This window comes from Trachurus japonicus, chromosome 8, assembly GCF_045865225.1.
Source record: "Trachurus japonicus isolate A0001 chromosome 8, Traja_1.0".
In the NCBI taxonomy this organism is placed as follows: Eukaryota; Metazoa; Chordata; class Actinopteri; order Carangiformes; family Carangidae; genus Trachurus; species Trachurus japonicus.
The window spans coordinates 22655379-22676947 of NC_140914.1; the positions used below are offsets into that span (position 1 = coordinate 22655379).

The following is a 21569-nucleotide window of genomic DNA, read 5'->3' on the forward strand; positions in this document are numbered from 1 at the left end:
CAGGAGCGAGCGTGCAGATAGTGTTACCCCGAGGCAGTATAGCTGGTACATTAAGGTGCCTTTTGCAATTATAACCTGTGATACACTTGCTGTGATGCACATACACACACACACAGACATACAATACATATCCTCATATGTGTGTGTGCATGCACTGAGGATATGTCAAGGCCTCAAGCTGTGGTGGACACGGGAACGGATGAAGTCACAGTAACAGGAGAGAGATGCTGAAGGTTGCAGGAGGTCACGAAGGCAAGCTGACGTGAATGTGGGAGGATACAACCCCAAATGCAGCACACATACACTCACTCTCAGACAAAGAAGAGGACACCCCCGAAGGCCAAGACCCGCACGGACACATGCACGTTGGTTCTCCTTGTTGGGGGGACATCCTGCCAAAGTTGGCGTGGCGGCCAAGACGAGGACTCACTCCCGGACTCACAGGACGCACTAACAATGGGAGGCACACAAAGGACTACACAAGCTCTGTCACTGGGATAGCAGGGTCTTTTATTCATTGTGCGACCCTGGGAAGTGACCTACAAATCTATAAAGAGGAACAAGACAAGGGATTTGCACATTTTGCAGTGGATGGTGGATGTTATGTTTTTAAGGAAATGAAGTGGAAAAAGTCAAATGCAACAAGTGGGTAAAACTGAGGGACACAGTAACCAGTAAGATGATCTTTTTTCATACTTAACATTTAAGATTCAATAAGCACCTGCTTTAAAAAAAAAAAAAAAAAAAAAATCAACTCTGCTGGACAGGTGGCCATCTGTCTTTACTTGTGGAAATACAACAGCTCTTTTGCTGAAGATTGAAGACGTACTGTAATGCGAGCGAGCACTGATGGCTGAGATTCCGACTCCATTACTAGATCGTGTTTTGAAGGACTGTGGTTTGTGTTTGTCTCAGTGTGCATTATAGAACAACTGTCTTGGGACAAACTGTGCCACAGAGTCTTTCTAGAGTGTCACAGGGATGGATCAGATGGAGGAAAAAGGAGAGAAAACGTGAAAAAGAAGTGGGAATGACAGAATGTTGTTACTGCTTGGAATCTTTTATCACTTGTCCTTCCTCGTGTTGTTTAGAATGATCTGAAGTAGGGGACATCATGCCACCTAAAAAAGGTGACCCAAAATCAGCTGCCAAGAAAGGCAAGACAGAGGAGCCAAAGAAGGGAGGAAAGAAAGCAGAGGAGCCACCAGCTAAGGGGAAAGGGAAGGATGATGGAAAGAAAGGAAAAGGAAAGAAACCTGTCAGTGAGTCAGAGGGCACAGAGGAAGAAGAAGAGGAAGTGAGGAGTGAGGAGGAGGAGACGGAGGAAGAAGTAGTAGTTACAAAGAAGGGCGCTAAAGGTAAAGGGAAAGCTGCTCTGAAAGGTGCATCTAAGGCCATGGCTGTGAAAGGTTTTAAGGCTCCCTCTAAACAGTCTAATGAGGAAGGGAAGACACAGATGAAGAAAGGGATGGGTGCAGTAAATCTGAAAAAGATGAGTGATGTCCATATTAAAGGGGCATCCAAGGCAATGATGGGCTTTGCTGCAGAAGGACAGAAAAAGAATGTGGGTGCAGCACCGAAGACTGTAGATGTCAAGTCCCAACTTAAAGGAGCCTCCAAAGCCCTGTCAGGGATCACAGGAAAATCATCTCCTTTTAGCTTTCCCTCAAAACAACAGCAACCAGAAAAGGCAAAACCAAAGAGAAACCTTAAAAGCACCTCCCGCCTCTTCCTACGGCTCTCCAAGAAAAAGAAGCCCCCTGCTGATGGTAAACCACTTCTAGGCAACAGTAAGCTTTTTGCTGGTTTTGGGGCTAAGTCAAATACTGCTGACAAAAAGCCAGGTCTATCTGGCTTCGGTATGTTTAATAAAAAAAATGATACTGAAAAAGAAACCGCAGCTTCAAAAAAGACAATCAATCTATCCAGTTTAGAGGGGAAGGGGAAAATGGCTGCAGAGGCAAAGGGATTGGGAGGGAGGTTCAAAGGAATGTTTGGGAAAAAGAAAGCAGAACCAGATTTTAAGAGTAGAGGTTGGATGTTAGGAAGGATTGCTGCAGCAACTAACTGGTTGACAGGGAGGTTCCTAAGTACTAAGGGTCAAGGCCGACTGGGGGCACGAGCAGGAGGACGGGGGCGAAAGCATCTGTCATTTGCAAACAGGGACACTAGAGGAAGACAGACACATTATTACAATGAGGCCTATGAGTATGATGATGACGAGTATGGGTATGAGGAAGATTACCAAGACAGGCTGAGACCGAGAGGCTTCCTGAGACAACCAATAGGCTATGACCCTTACAGCCCATATGAAGAGGAAATGGATTACTATGATGATGAAGAGTGGGAAGATGAATATGGTTACTATGATGATGAGGGTAACTTTTATTATGATGATGAGTTTTACTATGAAGATGAGTTTGGTTACCCGTATGGCTATTATGAGGATGAGTATGAAGATTACTATGGGGATGAAGGGATGGAATATTACTATGGTGATGATGGAATGCTGTATGCAAAGGAACCATATGGTTACTATGGTGATGCCATGTATGGCTTCTATGACTCATATGACCCTGAACTGTATGGAGATTACTTTGACCACAGCATGGGTAATGACTATGGGATGTTAGGCCAATACAGCATGATGAGTGGTGGTTATGATGTTGTGCCAGGCCAATATAATGACCCGATGCTGGGATATACAGACGCTGCTGCTATTTACAACCCCTATCAACAACCTTTGTATCAGCAACCTTTGTATATGGATGTTGGGCTGGATCCAGCTGAGATAGGACAGTTTTATGGACAGGAGCAGCTGTCTTACCCTCTGGCTGAGCCATTTTCAGCAGAGCAGTTCAGGGTCCCCAGGCCCCAAGTTAGGCTATTTGGAAAAGACAGGCTGGAGGTGGAAACCCTGCCACCTCCTCCTGTTCAGTCTTATCCTTCCTACTCAATGTTTCCCCCTGCTTCCCCGGCGCTTGCCCTCAACAATCTACAAATGATGTCAGATATCCAACATGAGCAGCCCTTCCCCACACACCTTCCTACACAACCCCATTACCCTGGTGTCATGAATCAAGAACAAATCTCCATTCCTCCAATACAAGCCCCATCTCCAACGGCTATGATCTTTCAACAGGAACATGTCCCCGTCCCTCAGCCTACTCATTCTTCTTTCATAGGTTCTTCCAACTTGTCACCACAGCTGGGCTCCCAAGTGTACCAACCATTTCTCCCTCAAGACCCCCAAATGTTCCATATGGGGCAAATGTCACCCATGGTCACCCCAACACAACCTCCAATGTTTCAACAGGTCCCTCAACCCATGCCTCCACTGATGCATTCACCTCTGCACTCACCAATGGCCTCACCCAGACCAATGCGACGACTGAGCCCCCCTCCATCCCCACAACTCTCATTTAGGCCAGGATCAGTAAGGTCAATTGCACCTCCTTCACCCCACCTTCCACAACATCATATGGCCTTCCAAACAGGCATCCTACCAGACCCCCATCTTTCCCCTCGCTTACATAGGAAAGGATACACACACCGGGCTTCAATGGCAGGCCAAAGGTCAAGTTCCCGACTTGATCGACGTAGATCACCCAGTCCACCTGCTTCTCCAACACACCATAGGAGAGGGATGCCAATTAGGGCTCAGCCATCCCTGGGAAGGGGACGGGGGGTGACTGGATTGCGCAGGGGTCCATCAACTGTCCGAACCCAATCCCCACTTTCTAGCCCCCTAGCTTCACCCCATGGATCATTAAGGAAAAGAGTAAGCCCGCCACCTTCCCCAAGACTTTCCTTTAGACAGCATCCCCCTCCTGATGCAGTGGCTATGCCTTCCTCCAGACCACACTTATTCAAAGGTAGAAAACAAACATCCAGGATGAGACATTCCCCCTCTCCTCCCCTACCATCCGCACATAGTCGAAGCCCATCTCTACTGGAGAGATCTCAGTCACCCCCACAAACCTTCCGTCCCACCTCTCCCCATCGACCTCCTTCTCCTTCTTCATCACGTATCACCAGTCGCAACCTTCCTTCCCGATCCTCTACTCGCAGGCTAAGAGGAAGTGTAGGAGGTCGTAGTCACGTGCCCATGGGAGCTGTGAAACCCTCCCCAGCTAACCCCTATTTACAGAGACGTAGTAGACATGGACCACCTGTCACTCAGCATGTTGCTCCATTCAGGTCCTCTATCCATAGTGGTCCAGCTTCTCCTTCAGGACAGATAGGTGGCATATCTGGAACGTCCATGTTAGCCAGAACTGGGTCCCGGCCAACAGGGTTAAGGGAGTCAAAGCGAATTGGTGCTGCCCAAGGAGGCTTTCACAGGCCTGTGGGTAGGGGGCAGCCGCTAGTCCGTATGCCCAGAAACCAGCCTTCCCTTCAGTCTAGACAGTCATTCAGGGCATATCCTCCAGTGCCTCCTGTCTCACCACAGCCTTCTTTGAAACAGAGTGGTCCTATTTCTCCCCAGCCATCAGTTCGTAGATTGCAGAGTAGACCTCCATCTCCACAACCACTGCATCGTCACTCTCCTTTGCCCTCTCGTTCACCCTCTCCTATGCACTATCTGTCTCATCCACCCTCCCCTTTGCCCCATAGGGCTATGAGTCCACAGAATCTAGTACCAACATCTTTTCAACCTCCAGTACCTCATCCTAGTCCTCTTCCTGGCACTCTCCAATCATCTCACGGTATCACTCAGTATGATTATACAATGATGGAACCAGGCCCATCCCCAATGCTTACCAATGCATTACCAAACCATCAAGTGTTTGGTCCTCCATTTCATCCCTCTCCTGTTCCTTCCGCCATCCCTTACTCCAACACTACTTATCCTTTACAGAGACCTACCTCTCCCCAAACAATGTATGGAGCCTTCCCTCACAACCTCCCTCAAGCAGTACCTTCATCAGCTTATCTAGGACGCACACTCCAGAACCCGTATCTGCCGAATGCCAGCAATGTCACAACACCTTTGCAGAGAAGTGTTTCCCCCATACCTGGTGGGCAGGGAGAAATATTAACTGACATACAGGTGAGCCAGGAGGTGAGCCCAAACACTCTTGGTTTATCCAGTGCTTTGATGCAGAACTCCCGTTTGCGCAGTGCTTCCTACTCATCTCCCTTACAGCGAAATGCCAACCTCTATACAACGGTTCTCTCACCCCCAGAGACTGAAGTCCCTCTCACCTCCTCTCTACCCTCCTCTCCACATTTGTCTTCTGCCATGCTTACCTCCCAGCTACGTAATGCTTCCTTTACTTCACCCCTTCAGCGACACCTTTCTCCCATGTCTTCTGCTTCACCTGCTCCTCCTACCACCACAGCTCAACAAGGTACTATCAGAGGTACATCCCCACTCTTTTCTGGTGGTCTCCGGACTTCCCAAATCCAGGGATCCATGTTCAGGCTTCCAGGTGGCACTTTGACAATGCCTCGGAGCTCTGTTGAGCCTCCAGTTGCTACTGAAGGGGGAGCTGGTGTAAGTGGTGGTGGGAGGCTGTCACCCATGATGCTTTCCAGTGCTCTGCAGAACCCAAGCCTACGTCAGGCCACATATCGCCTGCCTGATGGCTCACTGGTCACCAGAACTGAACCTGCTGAACCATCCTCAGGACCATCACCACTCTCCTCCCCTCTGCTGTCCTCTGCCATGCTTAATCCAAGTTTGAGACAGGCCACATATCGTTTGCCCGATGGTACTCTTGTAACCAGGACAGAGCCCACACCTGCACCCTCCCCTTCTTCACCTATGCTTTCCTCTGCACTTTTGAACCCCAATGTACGTAAAGCCACATACCGTCTGCCGGATGGCACTTTGATTACGAGAAATGAGCCAGCACCTGAGCCTGTCACCCCTTCTTCTTCCATGCTCTCCTCTGCTCTTCTCAATACAAATGTTCGTAAGGCCTCTTATCGATTGCCAGACGGTTCAATTATGACACTTCCAGGACAGGAAACTCAGGATGCTGAGCCTGCAGTATCATCACCAGGGCTATCTGGCGCCCTTATGAATGTTAACATGCGTAAGGCAAAATTCCAACTACCACAAGGCTCATCACTGTTTTCACGGAACCAACCTCAAGTCTCTGCCCCTTCTGGTCCTGCCCTTTCTGGTGCCTTGTTAAATACCAACCTCCGCGGTGCCTCCTACAAACTCCCAAACACATCGTTTTTGAGGCAGCCTGGCTCCACTGATACCGCTGAACCACGCTCCCTTGACCTTTCCAATGCTCTTCGTAACCAGAACATGCGCTCCGCCACCTACCGCTTGCCAGATGGAACTCTGATGCGTTCTCAGCAATCTTCAGCACCCCAAACACTTGATCTGTCTAATGCTTTATCAAAGAACCCAAACCTACGTGGGGCAAAGTATCGTCTCCCAGATGGTAATATCATGACACGGCTTGGTGCCCCAAGGACTCCAGAACCTCGCTCTCTCAACCTATCTGGTGCCCTGCAGAACCCTAACCTCAGAGGGGCCTCTTTCCGCCTACCCTCCTCATATGCTGTAGTGTCACCCCAGGTCCAGGGATCTGGCCCTGAGCAGCACTGGGCACAAGGCTCTGGAGTTGAAGGACTGGATCTGCAGCAAGATGTGTGGGATGCAGAGAGGGTTCTACCTCATGGGACAGTGCAGAACCTCAATAAGTGGTCCATGTATAGGGATGGGGAGCTGCTGGAACCCCACAGCTTGATGGGACAGGGACAAGTGGGGCATGAACCGGGAGAGTGGAATCTCAGCAGGGAGGGGGAACCACAGGGGAACTGGTTTGACAAGGTAAAAGTTTCTAATGACTAATGTTGTAAGTGGGCACTTTCCTGTAAACCAGTGTAACCATGCAGTTGCAATTGTGATATTACGATGAAAACATAGGTATGGTGTAGATTGAGCAGAGCAAGGCTAATTTATTTGGGTAATTTATATGGGATGAATATTGGTATGCATCAACATTAGAATGTACACATTTATTTATACATGTACCAACTGACTTATGTACATGTATTTCTAACTGTTTGCATATGTATTTTAGATGTACTCCATCAGAAGCCTGCCCACGCTGGCTCACCATGAGCAAAGAGAAGAAGATGGGGTGGAGGATATGACCCAGCTAGAGTACGTAAAAAAGTATAATTGTCTGAGAGAGATCTACAAATACAAAAGTAAAACTACACTCTGTGTATTTCAGTCATATCAGATTCTAGACTGAAACAAATGTGTATTGTCTAGAGATGAGACATGACTAAAGAATGATCCAAAAGTGGTCAGGGTGCTGGTGTGATTTGCACTCTTCTGCAACATGTAATAACTATTCTTTAATGCGTCTGACCAGGGAGTTGCATGAAGGGACGGTTCTGCTAAACATGAGGAAAAGGTTTGAGCGAGAACTCATTTATGTAAGTATCTGAACAGCACTAACATCAAACACCCATATAGCCAGCTATTTAACCTTAGATTAGACTGAGTCTGTATTTGATTTTACAAATCCATCTCTTTTTTTCTTTTTTGGCTTCAGACTTACATAGGTAGTATTCTGGTGTCTGTAAACCCCTATAAGATGTACAACATCTATGGCACGGACATGGTGCTGCTGTACAAGGGTTGTTCTCTGGGAGAAAACCCCCCGTAAGTAATGTTCAATCTCAAATTTCAGAGACAGTAAACTGAAAACAAAGTGATCATTATTATTGTTATTTTTCAAAACAGAACTGAATACATCATCTTGTGTAGTTTCATGTCCTATTTTGAAGCTTCTCTTCTTTTTGCTCTTTTGTCATCAAAGAATTGAGGAAAGAAAGGGCACTTACCTATAAAGAGAGGAAAAAGAATATAATTTTAAGGTCATTTCTATGATCTCTTTAAATGTCTCAGCACTTGTTACAACTACTCAGTCTTCTTCCTTTTCTACAGGCATTTGTTTGCCATAGCAAACACTGCTTACTCCAAAATGATGGATGCCAAACACAACCAGGTGATGATAATCAGGTAAGAGGCTGAATTCACTCATGTCATCTGCCATTTTACTGATTTGATATCAAAGTTCACTAAAGTAAAATTCTGGTAACAACTATGACTACAATCTCTGTTGCATGAATTTGGTACCAATAAAATGCGTACTGGTTACTGGTAATTAAATGTAGGTAGGCTATAGTGAAGAAAACAAAACTAAGCAGAATATGAAGGAAAGCAGTGGGTTTTTAAGGTGAAGCAATTTACACAAGTAATTCACTTTTTGTAAATACTGCTATGTATGTTAACAATTTATTGACAGAAAGCTTACAATAAATTCATATATGCGCAGTGTTTTGAGTGTGCGGTTGCTATTTTGGATGAGCGGTGGCCTTTTTCACTGTTCAATCAGTTATTTAAAATAAAGACAATTATATTTTTGAAAATGCATTTTTGTGCATACAGTACATATTGTTAGCAATATATAAGTCGTGATGAGTTAAAAAAGTAGTAGGATTTTTTTTTGTATACCACTTCCTACTCCTTTGTCAAACTTGTGTGTATACTATGATTTGAGGCCACTTTTATTTATTTATTTTTACTTTTTTTTTTGAAAGAAAGAAATTCATTCAGTCATATAGAGGTAGGTGAAACAAATGAGGCTAATCCTCACTAAACTACAGATGATATAATAAATATGCTAATTCTTTTGATTATAGAGGCGTCAACTGTTGTTGTCTTACAATAGCTTCTCAGACAGTCAGGTTTCCATCTCCAGAGGGATTAGTGTTTGTAAATTCATGAGTGTCTGTCTGTGGTTTACTGGCCAGCAAACTTAAGACAGAGCCATCCCTCACTCTCGAACCTCATCTGTCTCTCTCAGTGTCATGTCAAAATTCCAATACACACTAACTTACATGTAATATATTTACATCCAACACTGATGTAAGAATGAACTCACATATACTGAGTGTTTGGACACTTGCACATAGATACTTGGTTTTTTGAAATGACTATAAATAATCATACACAATACACAAATACATCTACATTCACACACTCGCACACACCTGGAACACTCAAGCTGTGTTCGGAAGGAGACACCTGTAAGGAAAGCCCAGCCAGGTCTGGGCCAGGAACAGGTTATGTTTCAGGTCTGTGGGTGTGTGTTTGTGTGTGTGTGTCTTTCTGAGTGAAGGTGTGTGGAACCTGCAGTTGTGTGTGTGTGTGTGTGTGTGTCACTGAGTGCGTGTTATGGGGTAACCGAGGTCTGGTGTTCAGTGACCAGTAATGGCCCGGTTTTTAGCTAACCAGCCTGTGAGCTGAAACCTTATGCTGGAATGTGGTCAAGGTGCTGGTGTCCCTAAACACATGCACACACAGACACAGGCACACGCGCACACACACACACACATATCTTCACCCCCTCATTTGGCAAAGCTTACATAATGGTGGTATTTAGCATTAAGCTGTTGGCAGCTTAGCATGTGTGTGTGTGTGTGTGTGTGTGTGTGTGTGTGTGTGTGTGTGTGTGCTCTCGCATTTATTACTTGGTGGGGCCATACCACCTGTAGCCCACCAACAGTATGGGGCCATGAATTCTCGTGGGGCCATTTTGCTGGGCCCCACACCGTTTAGTGCTTTAACGTGGCTCAGGAGCCTTCCCTGATGCTCCTCATGCTTTTTTCTCACTTGGCCCACAAGGTGACAAAAAGTGGAAACGTGTGTGTGAAGTGTGTGTGCTCACTGGCCCCCTGGAGCTTGGGGGATGCAACTGCAGCCACACACACACTTCCGGAAGTGTGTGTCATTTTGCTGGGCCCCACTCCGGAAGTGTGTGTGATATTAGCCAATATTAGCTAATGTTCAAGACCATTAAGCGTCATAGTCTCGCGGGATTTTACGGGATTTGTTTGAGAGCTAATACTGTAATGATAACACATACCGATGCTGTAAAATGAAAAATAAAAAATGAAATGATCTGACTAATGTAGCGTAACAATTGTTTTAATCCTTGATGATTTAATGTATGTTTTTATTTACATTTTCTCTTCCCTTCTATATTTGATATGTGTTTGTTTTGATTTTTACTCACTTATCTTAATTTTTGTTTATTTAATGTTATTCTTTATAATTATCTCTGAAACATGATGTCTGCTCTTGTTTAATTTTGGACAGATATAATATTTGCCTGACTAATTTGTAAATGCATTTGTTTAAATAAATAAAATAAAAATCTAAAATTAAAAAAAAAGACCGATGCTGTAACAACTGAACCTCAAATTATTAAGGTATGTTTATTTTCAGTTTTATTTTATTTTTAATTAAGATTTTTTGTCTATAAAAAGTTTTGTGGGACTACAAGAAACAAACTTACAACATTAGTATTAATACAAACTGTGCCATTTGATGCTGAAATAGCTGTAGGTAGAAAGCATTGTTCCCCAGATAACAATATAAAAGATCGTTTCTGTTATCTTAGGCTAATTAGCTGCTAACCATTAACTTTGTAGAGCTAGCGCTTTTAGCGGAAGCTGGCCCGTAGCCAAGGGGGATCGGAGGGTTCGTTCGAACCCCCCCACACACACACCCCCACCACCACCACCCCACCGCTGCCGCAAATGTGGTGCTTGTCGTGTATTAGGCTCTCTAATAACTCTCTGATTGGTGTGGGATGCGTGTCCCCGTGTTAACTGGACTGCTGCTGAAGCAAACAGCCCAAAGCCTGTGAGTTCTAGCCAATCATAGCGCAGTAGGGCGCCGCGCGAGTTGACGCTCTGCAACCTGCGGTGCAGTGGTGCGGTGCGTCAGCAGCACTGACATGCTGCTCTAAAGTCCTGCACCTGGCATCAACCTGAACGGGCCTGAAAGTTAAAAGCCGAACCCGGTCTGACAACCGGTGTTGAAACCCGGACCTTGAATTAAGTTGGTCCGAACCCGGCCAAAAGAAAAGAGAGAGAGAGAGAGAAGCCGAGTAGGAGCGCGACCTGACCGAATTAATTTCTACATATTTTCGGACTGAACTGACGCGTCCGGTCCGTGAGAACTCAAATCTAAGTCCAAAAGGCCCATGCACACTTGGTAGCCCAAAAGAACAGCCAGGCAGCCCAGTCCAGAGAGCAGAGGAGAGGGAGACAGCAACAGGTGTGTGCGTGCGTGTGTGTGTGCGTGCGTGCGTTACTGTGTGTGCATGTGCATGTGTGCGTGTGTTATACCTGCAACCTCCAAATGGGAATGGGAGCCTCCTTTCATTTATTAATATCTGACAGTAGCTACAGCCATCATACAGATGAGAACAGGGCAGAAGCAGAGGAAACGGAGCCTTGAAAGGCTGGTCCAGGTCAAAAGATTGAAAAAAAAAAAAGTTTTGTTTTTTCTCACCAGCCACAGCTCCCCACTAGACCAGTGTCATACAGTCCAGCCATTCTTGCCATTACAAAGATAGAAACCTCAGTCAGTAGCCTACCAAATGTGTTTTTTTTTTTTTTTTTTTATCTGAAGCGAATGTTGTCTTCCCATTATATTCTTCTCAGAGTACACCAGAATGCTTCATTTACCTCTTAAAATCATAAAAACTTTCTGGGGTTTACTTTATCATCATTTCCAGTTTATCATCATTTCCAGTTTGCAGGTACCTATGTGTGTGTGTCTGTGTGTGTGTGTGTGTGAGTATGAGAGAGAGAGAGAGAGAGAGAGAGAGAGAGAGATACATTTTACTACATTAAACATTATTATGATTATTGTTATGAAAAAGCTAAGCCTTTTTTATATATATATATATATATAGAAAAAATGAATTACATGGTGAAAATTTTGTTGTAAATGAGAGCAACAGTAAAGGATAGTGGAGGAAGAGAAACACGTGATGTCAAAGTGAAGTTATAATGGGGAAAAAAAGAAGTGTGTGCCTTTATTATTATTATTTATTTACTTTTTTTGGGGGGGGGGGGGCGGGGGGGAGCCCCCCCTCCACAAGGCTGGCTACGGGCCTGGGAAGTAGCCTCGCATCACCGGGCTCTTTTTTTTTTTTTTTTTTTTTTCATCACCGGGCTCTTTAAGCGGAAGTATCATCCGTCCGATGACGCAATCCGGTGGAACACATGGCTAATTAACCTGGCGAATATTCATGAGACGGCGGAGCTCTGAAGTGAGGAGTTTCAACGTCTGATAAGGTATTTGATAAATGTGTTGTTGCCGCTTTCAACGGAAATGCTCGTCTCGTACTTATTTTATGGAAGCTACGATACGAAGTACGGTAGAAACTGTTTTGCTAAGGGCGAACATCCGGGTGACTTACAGCTAAGTGCTAACAGTGTTGAACGCAGGCTTTATGGGGGTATACGAGCACACGCAACGTCATGTTATAGTAGTCAAAAATGTCACATAATCATTGTAAAACAAACGTAATTGTTCGGTTACGTTATATGCCTCGCGGTAGGCACGGGCCCGGTCAGTAAAGCTAACGTTACCTGTGGTCCTAGGCCCAGGCTAAGCTAACTATGCTCTGGGTCTCAGGCCTATCGCTCTGGGCCAGGTACGCTCACTGTGGCCCGGGGCTCAGGCCTGGTCAGGGAGAGAGTTGCGGTAGGCATGGCTAGATCAGTTAAGCGTTGTGGGGTCCGGGCCACCCCCTCAAATGCAGTCGTGTTGAGAAATAGTTAAGCTAACCGATGTTATTAGTCAGGGGTTAATGATCTGTGTGAGTCACAATAATTGAAGCATGAATCCAAAACAGCTATATTCGTAGCACATGCCATATTCTCATAATTGAGAAAATAAATAATAACTTGCTAAGCTACAGTTCAGCTGATTATGATATTTTTTAAATTACAGAATGAATGAATGAATGAGCAGTCTGTTTTCTCATGCTGCACAGCTGTTTAATGTTATAAAAATATTTTCACAGAGCAATGACATCCAAAAGGAAGGCCTGGATAAAGCCTGTTGAAGATGCAATCTCATATATTCTGTCAGCTGGAGACAAGCCATGGTTTGCAGTGAGATTTATCAATAATATCAAAGGTATGATCTCTAGTGCTTTCAGTAGCTGCAAATTACAGCAGCACATTTTTAGATACTATTCATTATTAACATTCTTCATTCAGAAGATATCTTATAGAAATAAGTGGCTTCATTCGTCTGTCTTGTTTAAATCCAATGTGTTTAGGTATATAGTAGGTGTGTATAAATGAGCCTGATTTCCATAAGATAAGTTTCAGGTACACACTGGTATAATCAAATATACAAATGTAAAGTTATTTATTTTATTTCTGCTGTATGTAAAGTGTCCAGCACATTCAAGTACTATTAAAGCAGATATCATCGGCACGGCCGTTTCGGCTAATGCTGTGTTCAAGGCAGGCTTTTGAAACCGTAAGTTACAGCTTCAAGTCACAACTACGACTTGGTAGCGTTCCAGGTAACCCGTAGCTCGTGTTTTTACCGTCCTGTTGTCTGTGAAAGTTCCCTATAACGGCCACTCGTAACTTCCGACCCGTGAAGTCATACCAGTTCGATCTGGTACGAGTTCACGGGAAGGAAAAACACAAAGTACGAGTTTCCTTGAACGCACCATGAGTTAGCAGCCCCCGCCCTTGTCAGGCATCAATTGGTCCTCGTGCTACGTCACCACATTCACGCGCATCCCTTGGCTGCACACACAGCCCTTCATGCCGTTCTCTCCCCTCATTGGATAACACTTGTATCCCACAAGGAAAATTTTCTCCTCGGGTTACAGCAGAGCAGAGTGACGGAGAGACTCGTGTTTAGGCTGAAATACTTCATGTAAGTGATTGCTGACGGAAAATAGGACTATTTAGGACTTATATTAACAAAAACATTCCACTGATATCTGCTTTAAGGTAAGTGCTGGGCCAATAGAAGACTGTAAAGAAAATGTGAAACTGTTTTGCATATTCAACAGTAACATTTTAAATTAATGCATAGAAGTAGTTACACAAGCTGACTGTCTTCTTCTTTTATGTCTAAACACCAGGTGACATCCAAGCAGGCTCCAGCAGCAGAAGAAGAGATGGCTGTGCCTCCTGTTGATCTGTCCTCCAAGGTTTATGGTGAAGATGATGCTGCTGCTGCTGAATGTGATGCTCCAAAGGTAATGGAAAGAATGAATGTGATTGAGTTCTTTATAAAGTGCACTGATAACTTGACACACTAGTTTCTATTTGATCTCCATTTAGCTAACTGGTTTCACACACACAAGGTTCAGGTCATGTCTTAATGGGGCCCTGATAGATACTCTTCCTTCAAAAGGGTTTTCCAACTTTTCTCTTCCACACACACACACACCAAGTTTCAAGTTCATGTCCTTACTGGGGCCCTCCGTATGGACCCTTCTATAAGTGATTGTTAACCTACAGGACAACACTTCTCTGCATCCAAACTAAAGTATTTACAACAACAATAATGCACTTTCTGAGCTGCTGCATGATGAAGAAAATATTTTGAAGTGAGATCACTTTTTAGGCCTCTGTTGTGGTGTTAAGATAGGGAGACTTCTAACACTGACCCTCGTGGGGCCCATTGTGTGGATCCTGTGTTTTCTTTTCTCAATGGGTGACACCTTTCACTTCCAAAGTAACAAGTAACCTTTGGATTACCAGTAAAGTAACTTATTTTACACACTTTCTTAACTGCTGCATGATGAAGAAAACTTTTTAGAAAAATAACTGTTCAGCCTCTTTTCTGATGTTGGAGGTTTATGAGACTCCTCATAAAAATAGTTGTACTTGGCCAAAAGTTTTGTGCTTATCAGTAGTGCTGCACAATAAATCGCAAATTTATCGTCATTGCAATATCAACATATGCAATATCCATATCGCAAACGACTGCTTAAACCGTAATATATTGTAATATCTGTGTGATGCATTCACCCATAGGCGTCATTTACGCTGGGGACGCTGGGGACATGTCCCCACCACTTTTTGTCAAGAACTATTTTGTCTCCACCACAAAATTAACTTAAAGGTTCATGAGGCAAGAAATGCACATGCGTTTTAAGTTTTTTACTGCTAATGGGCGATGAAGCGTTCAAAACCAAAAAGAATGAGCCCACTCGCGTATCTCTCCGTTGCCTTGAACAGGCTGTGTGCTGCATAATGCGCTGCAATTCTGGGTCCGAATTTCCCGCGCTGTCCGCGGATGTGATGTCAAATGACGCTGCATGCGCGTCCTCGACAGCTTCGGCTTTCCTCCGCTTGCGACTAGCGGTCGGCGGATCTTCCAGCCTAAACAGTCATGTGAGCAGCGAGTAGAGAAATAACGTCACTTTTTAAAATTTTAATATTTTTTCATGCGAGAAAGTGACAGTTTAGATTCCCAATCTGTTGTCAGTTTATCCAAATAACGTCTGACTAATGGTACAGACACACCAACTCCGGCGGCGACGGATCCCGACGCAACGAATCGCCGAGCGCACCGGCGAGTGGGCGGGTCTGTGTGACGTGGTGTGGAGCTTGAGCTTCGCTCTGCCGTTTCCAACATGGCGGCCGGGTCACAAACGATCTCATTTTACAGTTAAACAACACACTAAAGTATGTTTCTGAAAACATTTGAGGCGGGAAATGTGTAGTGCAGTAACAGAATCTGGATTCATATTTGATCAACACCGCCTAGTTTGATAGTTTGAACGAAGTTTCTGAGCCGGCCGCATTGCGTTGGACGGACGTCATTTGCATAAAGTTCAATTTTTCCAACTTTATGCAAATTCACATACGGTGACGGGGCCGTCAACTCGACGTGCTGTGTCCATCATGCACCGCGCGGCCGGAGCTGCTGCTCTACATAGACAATGAATGGGATCCGTTGACTTGACGTCCGTTGCCGGAGTTGGTGTGTCTGTACCATAAGTAGATTTGCTCCGACATTTTTCGGAGGAGTGCAGAGCCACACACGCAGCGGCAGCAGCGGCTCGTCACAGAGGCTGCAGCCGGGGAGCTGAGCTCATCGGCCGGGCAAACTTTGTCCTCCTTACAGGGAAGAAAACGAGCCGAGTAACTTCCCCACAGGTTTTTAGACGTTTTCTGCCGGCTGGTTGAATTGTTTTTAGGAGATAAATGCATTGGTGCATTAGTTCATTTGAATGAAAAGTGGAGCTTCAGGTGTGTGTGAGCAGCGCAGCCTTGGGGCTCGATCTGCATCTGTACCTACAAAAATCACCATATTTAGGCTACTTCAATAAATAAATAAATAGTTTTACAATGAGCCGATTGATTCATCCGTGGTCAGTTTATCCAAACAACGCCTGTAAGGAAATTCTCCGACGTGTTGGGAGGAGAGCAGAGTCATGAGCAGCTGAGCGGCACCAGCAGCTCACAGAGGCGGCGGCGGCGGCCGGTGTGCTGCTGACCTGATGCCTGGGCGGTCAACCTCCCGGTGTCGCGGTAAATTGAGCACTGTACAATGAGCGCGGCACGGCGCATTTACTGTTTATTAACAGCCAAGCGCGACGTGTGTGTGCGCGTGCGTGCGTGTGTCGTGAGACAGCAGGGAGAGGGGCTGACTGGCAGAGATGAGAGATAGGCTAGTGAAAGCTGTTCTTTTTTTCTGTGAGAGACTGCTGCGGCTGACCCAAACCAAACTGTGGCGGCTGATTAATGGAAAACACTGGTATAGTAACGTTGTGCCGTTTCCAATTCAGCCACAGTGTCACTGTCACATCATCAGCTGCTGCTGTGGAGAGTTGATGCGCGCTCCCGCACCAGCTTGGCTGATGGCTGCAGTAACCCTGACGGCCGCTACGGCCGTTGTATCGCTAGTGAGTTTTATTCCTTGATCTTGCCTCAAGCTCCTTTAACATTATCCTAATGAAGAATGACGGAAAAACGTTGATAAACTATGACAGAATAGGCAGCTGAAACAGTGTGCACCGCGCAAAGCTTCTGCCTGAGCCAATAACTCGCAACAATGTAGCTTCGATGTTACAGTAGTTACAGTAATTCTCGGGCTCTTTCTGTCATCTCCCGCTTTGGAGAAAGAGGAGTTTTCAAGTCGCACCGTGGGGAGGGAGCAGGTCAGTTGTACCGGACAGCACCCAATATATGCTTAATGTTTGGGTGTAACAAAGTCACTGTTAACAAAATCAACATCTAATCTGTCCCTTCACGTGTCTGTTTGGAGCAGCTGCTGACAGATGTGCAGCTGCAGTGACAGTTTCCTCATCACTAAACCTGAGCCACCATCAGATCCTCCCTCGTTCACGTCGTGACGACGGGACTAAGTCTTTTGGACATATAGGCCTATTGTATATTATGTGTTTTTCCTCTCTTTAACCATCTCATTTCAGTTTTTGCCGGTTGGCAATCATCTGGTGCACCCGCTGTTTCTCTCGCGCTTACTCACTCACTCTCGATGGGCATATAGCCTAAATGTTATTAAAAAAATAAAAAGGAAAAAACACAGATGCGCAAATTGAATCATTGAGTGATGACAGTACAGAGGGCCCTTCAGCTCAGTCCAAGTCTGAGATGGCTTTACAAAGGGTGAGTGGAGACTGTTAGCATCCTGAAAGCCTGTCAGTAAAAGAGGTATTCAGTTTAGAAGATGTTAACCTTTTAAGAGATAATACAGAGCAATAACAAACTACTCTGTCAGACATGCATATAACTGGTCAGATGTTCAAACTTAACTTTTTTGCTCACTGGCCAACTGGCTAGTGAGCTTTAAAAATCTACTGGCCAGAAAGATTTTTTACTGGCCAAAAATTATGTATAGCTGTTTTGTATATTTTTCATTGTGTTGAACTGTTATAATACACTCATAAGCATTTTTAACACATATCATAGCTATTAGCATATTTTTGTGTGGAATAAAGGAGTCAAATTTGCCTTTTTTCCCCTAAAAGGTTTATTTTAGGGATGCACATGGTTAACCATTTAACCATTAACCTATAACAAGAACTTGACCGAATAATACTATCAGTTATTTATATATATTTATTTATTAGCTCCTTATGTTGTCAACTCATGGGGGCGTGTCGACATGTGCAGACTTCCACTGCCTTCAGTCATATTATTTAGTAACCAAAAGTTTCACAGGAGGACTGACACTGTGCACCATGAAGGAAGATCAGACAATAAATGTAGCTACACGGACATAGATGTGCATCACCTGTAATAACGGCGCTGCAATAAAAAAATATATATATATGTTGCAGTTCTCCTGCAGCTCCACAGAGGAGCTGTCAGAGGAGCTGCTGTTCCTCTCTCTTCAGTCTGGTGTTTGGCTGCAAAACATTGCTCCAATTTCTTATTTTTTATTTGCCGTTAAATAAACATGTGCGCTGCGATATCTGATCAATGCCACATCCATTGTGCTCTGTCTCAGCTGATCACGCTCATATGGAACTTCTCTTATTGAAAGTGCAGCCAAACACCAGACTGAAGAGAGAGGAATACACTCGTGCGCCGCGAGCGTTGTAATTGGTCACAAATCATTGCTATACGGCATGTTATGAGCTTTAGGATCTGCATGACACCGGCTCACAACCCAAGCGTCACAGCCGGGTCGGGAGGAACAGTAACAACAACGAAGTAGTTGGATTTTTTTCACTCGCCAGAGTGGCCGGTCAGCCGGCTTCCTTTACTCGCCAAAGCATCAAAGTTAGTCGCCACTGGCGACTGGCGACTGGCGACTGGCGACCGCTAATTTTGAACCCTGCTTATCACACAAAATTTAAAGCTTTCAAATATTCTGTGACGTTATAGACTCACAAATTTTGAAAAATTGTATCTGCTATGATTTAATCTGTCAAATTAGAACAGTATGCGCAACTTTTTCTGTCACCTTAGATCAGCGGTACTCAATAGGCGGCCCGCGGGCCGCATCCGGCCTGCCGAACCTTCCAATCAGACCGAGTTCTACTAGTTTACATATTACTGTATACTGTATTTCTCGGGCTCCGTGCGCCTGTAAGTCAAAGCGCTGGGACATGGAAACACGTGCGTAGCGTTTGTGTGTGCCTGTGAGGCGCTGCACTGGGATACAGAAACGCTGACGAACCCAAATCACCATGCGCGAGTGTTTGGGGAGCGGGCTGGACTGCAGGGTTTTCCCTGCCTGTCTGCAGAGACCGTGGGTGATTTTCACCGCCGTCTTGGTTCAACTGTGTGTGCATCATGCATGGGGGGCCGTTCAGATGAAGCGTCTTTTGCGCGCGCTCAAACCCATTCAATGTAGCCGCACGTCATGCTCACAACTCAAAGCCGTAGCCGCGCGCATTTGATGAGACGCAATTGTTTTTTCGTGCACGTCTGCGGCGCACAGCTGCACGACCTGCTTCTCCCCCGCTGTTGTGCCCCGGTGCCCTCGGCCTGTGTCTCTCCTACTGTTTCCCACTGAGCTCTGCCTCGTTTGAAAGGTGAAGGAAGCCCATGTGTGGAAAGACGTCGCCTCCGAGATGTAGAATGTGTATTATAGAAGAGAAACACACATTTCAGGACCAATGACTTGTATCCTCAGAACAGAGTCAGACGTCCTGTGATGGTCAGGTCATATTTAAGCTGAAAATCACAGGGCATGTCTGAGGATACAAGTCAGCAGTGTAAAGCTCCAGCATATGTAAATGATGAAATGTCAAGACATTTACAAAACACCGTGAAGTGTATAAATAAAAATGTGCTTACAAGTAAAATAAAAATATTTAAATTATTAGACGAAAAAAGGTGAATTTAATTTCAATCTCGGCCTATTTGAATGTGCGGCCCCCAAGGTGTCTGTTAAGAAAAATTCTGGCCCTTTGACAAATGTATTTGAGTACCCCTGCCTTAGATAGATTCACATTATATACTAAATTATCAGAAAGAAAAGGATCAAATGCAGTCAGTTTCTGGAATGCTAGGACTATCTTGTTTATTTATTCAAACTATTTTCTTTTTTCAGATGCAAGTATGGCAGAAGATCAGGGTTCAGAAGATGAGACAATCATCACATCATCACAAGAAAGCCCCTTTGCCAAAAACCAGAGGAGGAAGTTTGCTAAAAAGAGAGGTAAGCTTCTTAAATTAATTTATGAGAAACATGAGGAACTTGATTCATACAGTGTACAGACAAACACAAACCAATTATGACTAGGGTCATCTATGGAGTATGTTGTGTGTGTGTGTGTGTGTGTGTGTAAAATTCTTAAAGGACCTCTTCATTTATACATTTTAAATAAAATGCACATTTCTATGACAGCCCTCTTGGCAATAATGGTGCAAAAGTAGGTGCAGAGGTTATTGTGTTATTAGCAGGGGGGGTTAAGGGTGGAGGGAAATAACCAGTATAGACCGTTTCAGAGAGTATAAACAAATACAGGTGTTACCAAGGATACTAATTAAGGCTCCATTCAATTTAGTGTACCAGAGCGTTTTCTAATGAGCCACACCTGTCTTTGTTTATACTCTCTGAAAGGGTCTATAGTCTGAGTGACAAGTAACTACTGTATACAGTAGACACAACTTACGACTTTGTAGCGTTCCAGGCAACCCACTTGTGTTTTTCCGACCTGTTTTACCTGTGAAAGTCACTATAACGGCCACTCGTAACTTCTGACCAGTGAACTCGTACCAGATCGAACTGGTACGACTTCACAGGTCGGAAAAACACGTGTTACGGGCTGCCTTGAACGCACCATAACAGTCCTCGTCCCTACGTCACCACATTCACGGCGTTCCTTGGCTGCACACACAGCCCTGCATGCGGTTCTCTCTCCTCATTGGATAAAAACTGTAGGATACGATAAATGTTTTCTCCTGGGCTCAGAGCAGAGCAGAGTGACTGACAGACCCGTGTTTCAGACCAAACACTCTATGTAAGTGATTGCTGTCTGAAGATACAACTATTTAAGACTTATATTAACACAAATATATCACTTACTTCTGCTTTAACTGTGTTTCCTTTCCCTCGTGGCGCAGTTAACACTTGCGCTGTCTGTCCCTCTCAAACATGGCCGCCTGTCGTCTCACGTAACGATCCACGAAGCAATCACGATGTGTAAAAATGTAAACCACTACATACCCGTGAAATAATCCCAACAGACTGAGAGAGCTTCGCTGTCATTCCTCCCCCAAGCAATAACACTATACAATACCTCACCTCTGTTTGACAGACAGCACTCCAAACTCTCTGCAGTGGGTTCTTTATAGTTCTTATAGTTCTGATTAGGGATGTTCCTGCCGACTAATTTCCCTGTCGATTAAACGCAAAATTTAATTTATACTAGTCGACTAGTCTAACACTTAAGAAAACAGTCAGAAAGCAGTTAAAATTGAGTAGAATTTATTCATTTATAATGTTAAACACTGTCGGAAAGAAATACTGTGCGTATTAAGAGCCATTTGAAGCCATTAATCACAGTCAACAATCGCCAAATCGGACTTTAAATGCAGCTGAAATGTGCACTATGCATGCTAAATATGCAATACAAACCAAACACATTAATGTACAAAATATGTAGATGTGTGGGCATGCATGCAAGCGTGCGTGCGAGCATGCGTGCGAGCATGCATGCATGCATGCATGCGTGTGTGTATGCTCACTAAATGAGAGGGCTGCGAGCAGAGATGGGGACTCGAGTCACTGTGACTTGGACTCGAGTCGACTC

The 21569-nt window shown here is 44.7% G+C and overlaps 2 protein-coding genes and 1 long non-coding RNA gene across 4 annotated transcripts in view; all 3 read left to right on the forward strand.

Moving 5' to 3' along the window:
- Positions 1-1114: 1114 nt before the first annotated feature.
- Positions 1115-6820, forward strand: LOC146983231 (uncharacterized). Its single transcript, XM_085784724.1, has one exon. The coding sequence runs from the start codon at positions 1115-1117 to the stop codon at positions 6818-6820; it is 5706 nt and encodes a 1901-aa protein (XP_085640850.1).
- A 201-nt stretch (positions 6821-7021) lies between these two features.
- Positions 7022-21569, forward strand: part of LOC146983232 (unconventional myosin-XV-like) — a 46260-nt gene continuing 31712 nt past the window's right edge. The window contains exons 1-4 of one of the 2 annotated variants that reach the window (XM_085784722.1): positions 7022-7135; positions 7353-7416; positions 7536-7645; positions 7931-8005. In XM_085784722.1, coding sequence (XP_085640848.1) covers positions 7053-7135; positions 7353-7416; positions 7536-7645; positions 7931-8005 — 332 coding nt within the window. In that variant the 5' untranslated portion in view covers positions 7022-7052. The remainder of the gene's footprint in view (positions 7136-7352; positions 7417-7535; positions 7646-7930; positions 8006-21569) is intronic. The other variant, XM_085784723.1, reaches the window with a different exon arrangement.
- LOC146983233 (uncharacterized) lies at positions 12051-14059 on the forward strand. The gene is made up of 3 exons (XR_015036357.1): positions 12051-12141; positions 12876-12991; positions 13965-14059. It is a non-coding gene; the product is annotated as an uncharacterized LOC146983233 (long non-coding RNA).

Excerpts from the sequence above, each read along its gene's own strand:
- LOC146983231 (XM_085784724.1), top strand. The coding sequence starts at position 1,115 with ATGCCACCTAAAAAAGGTGACCCAAAATCAGCTGCCAAGAAAGGCAAG.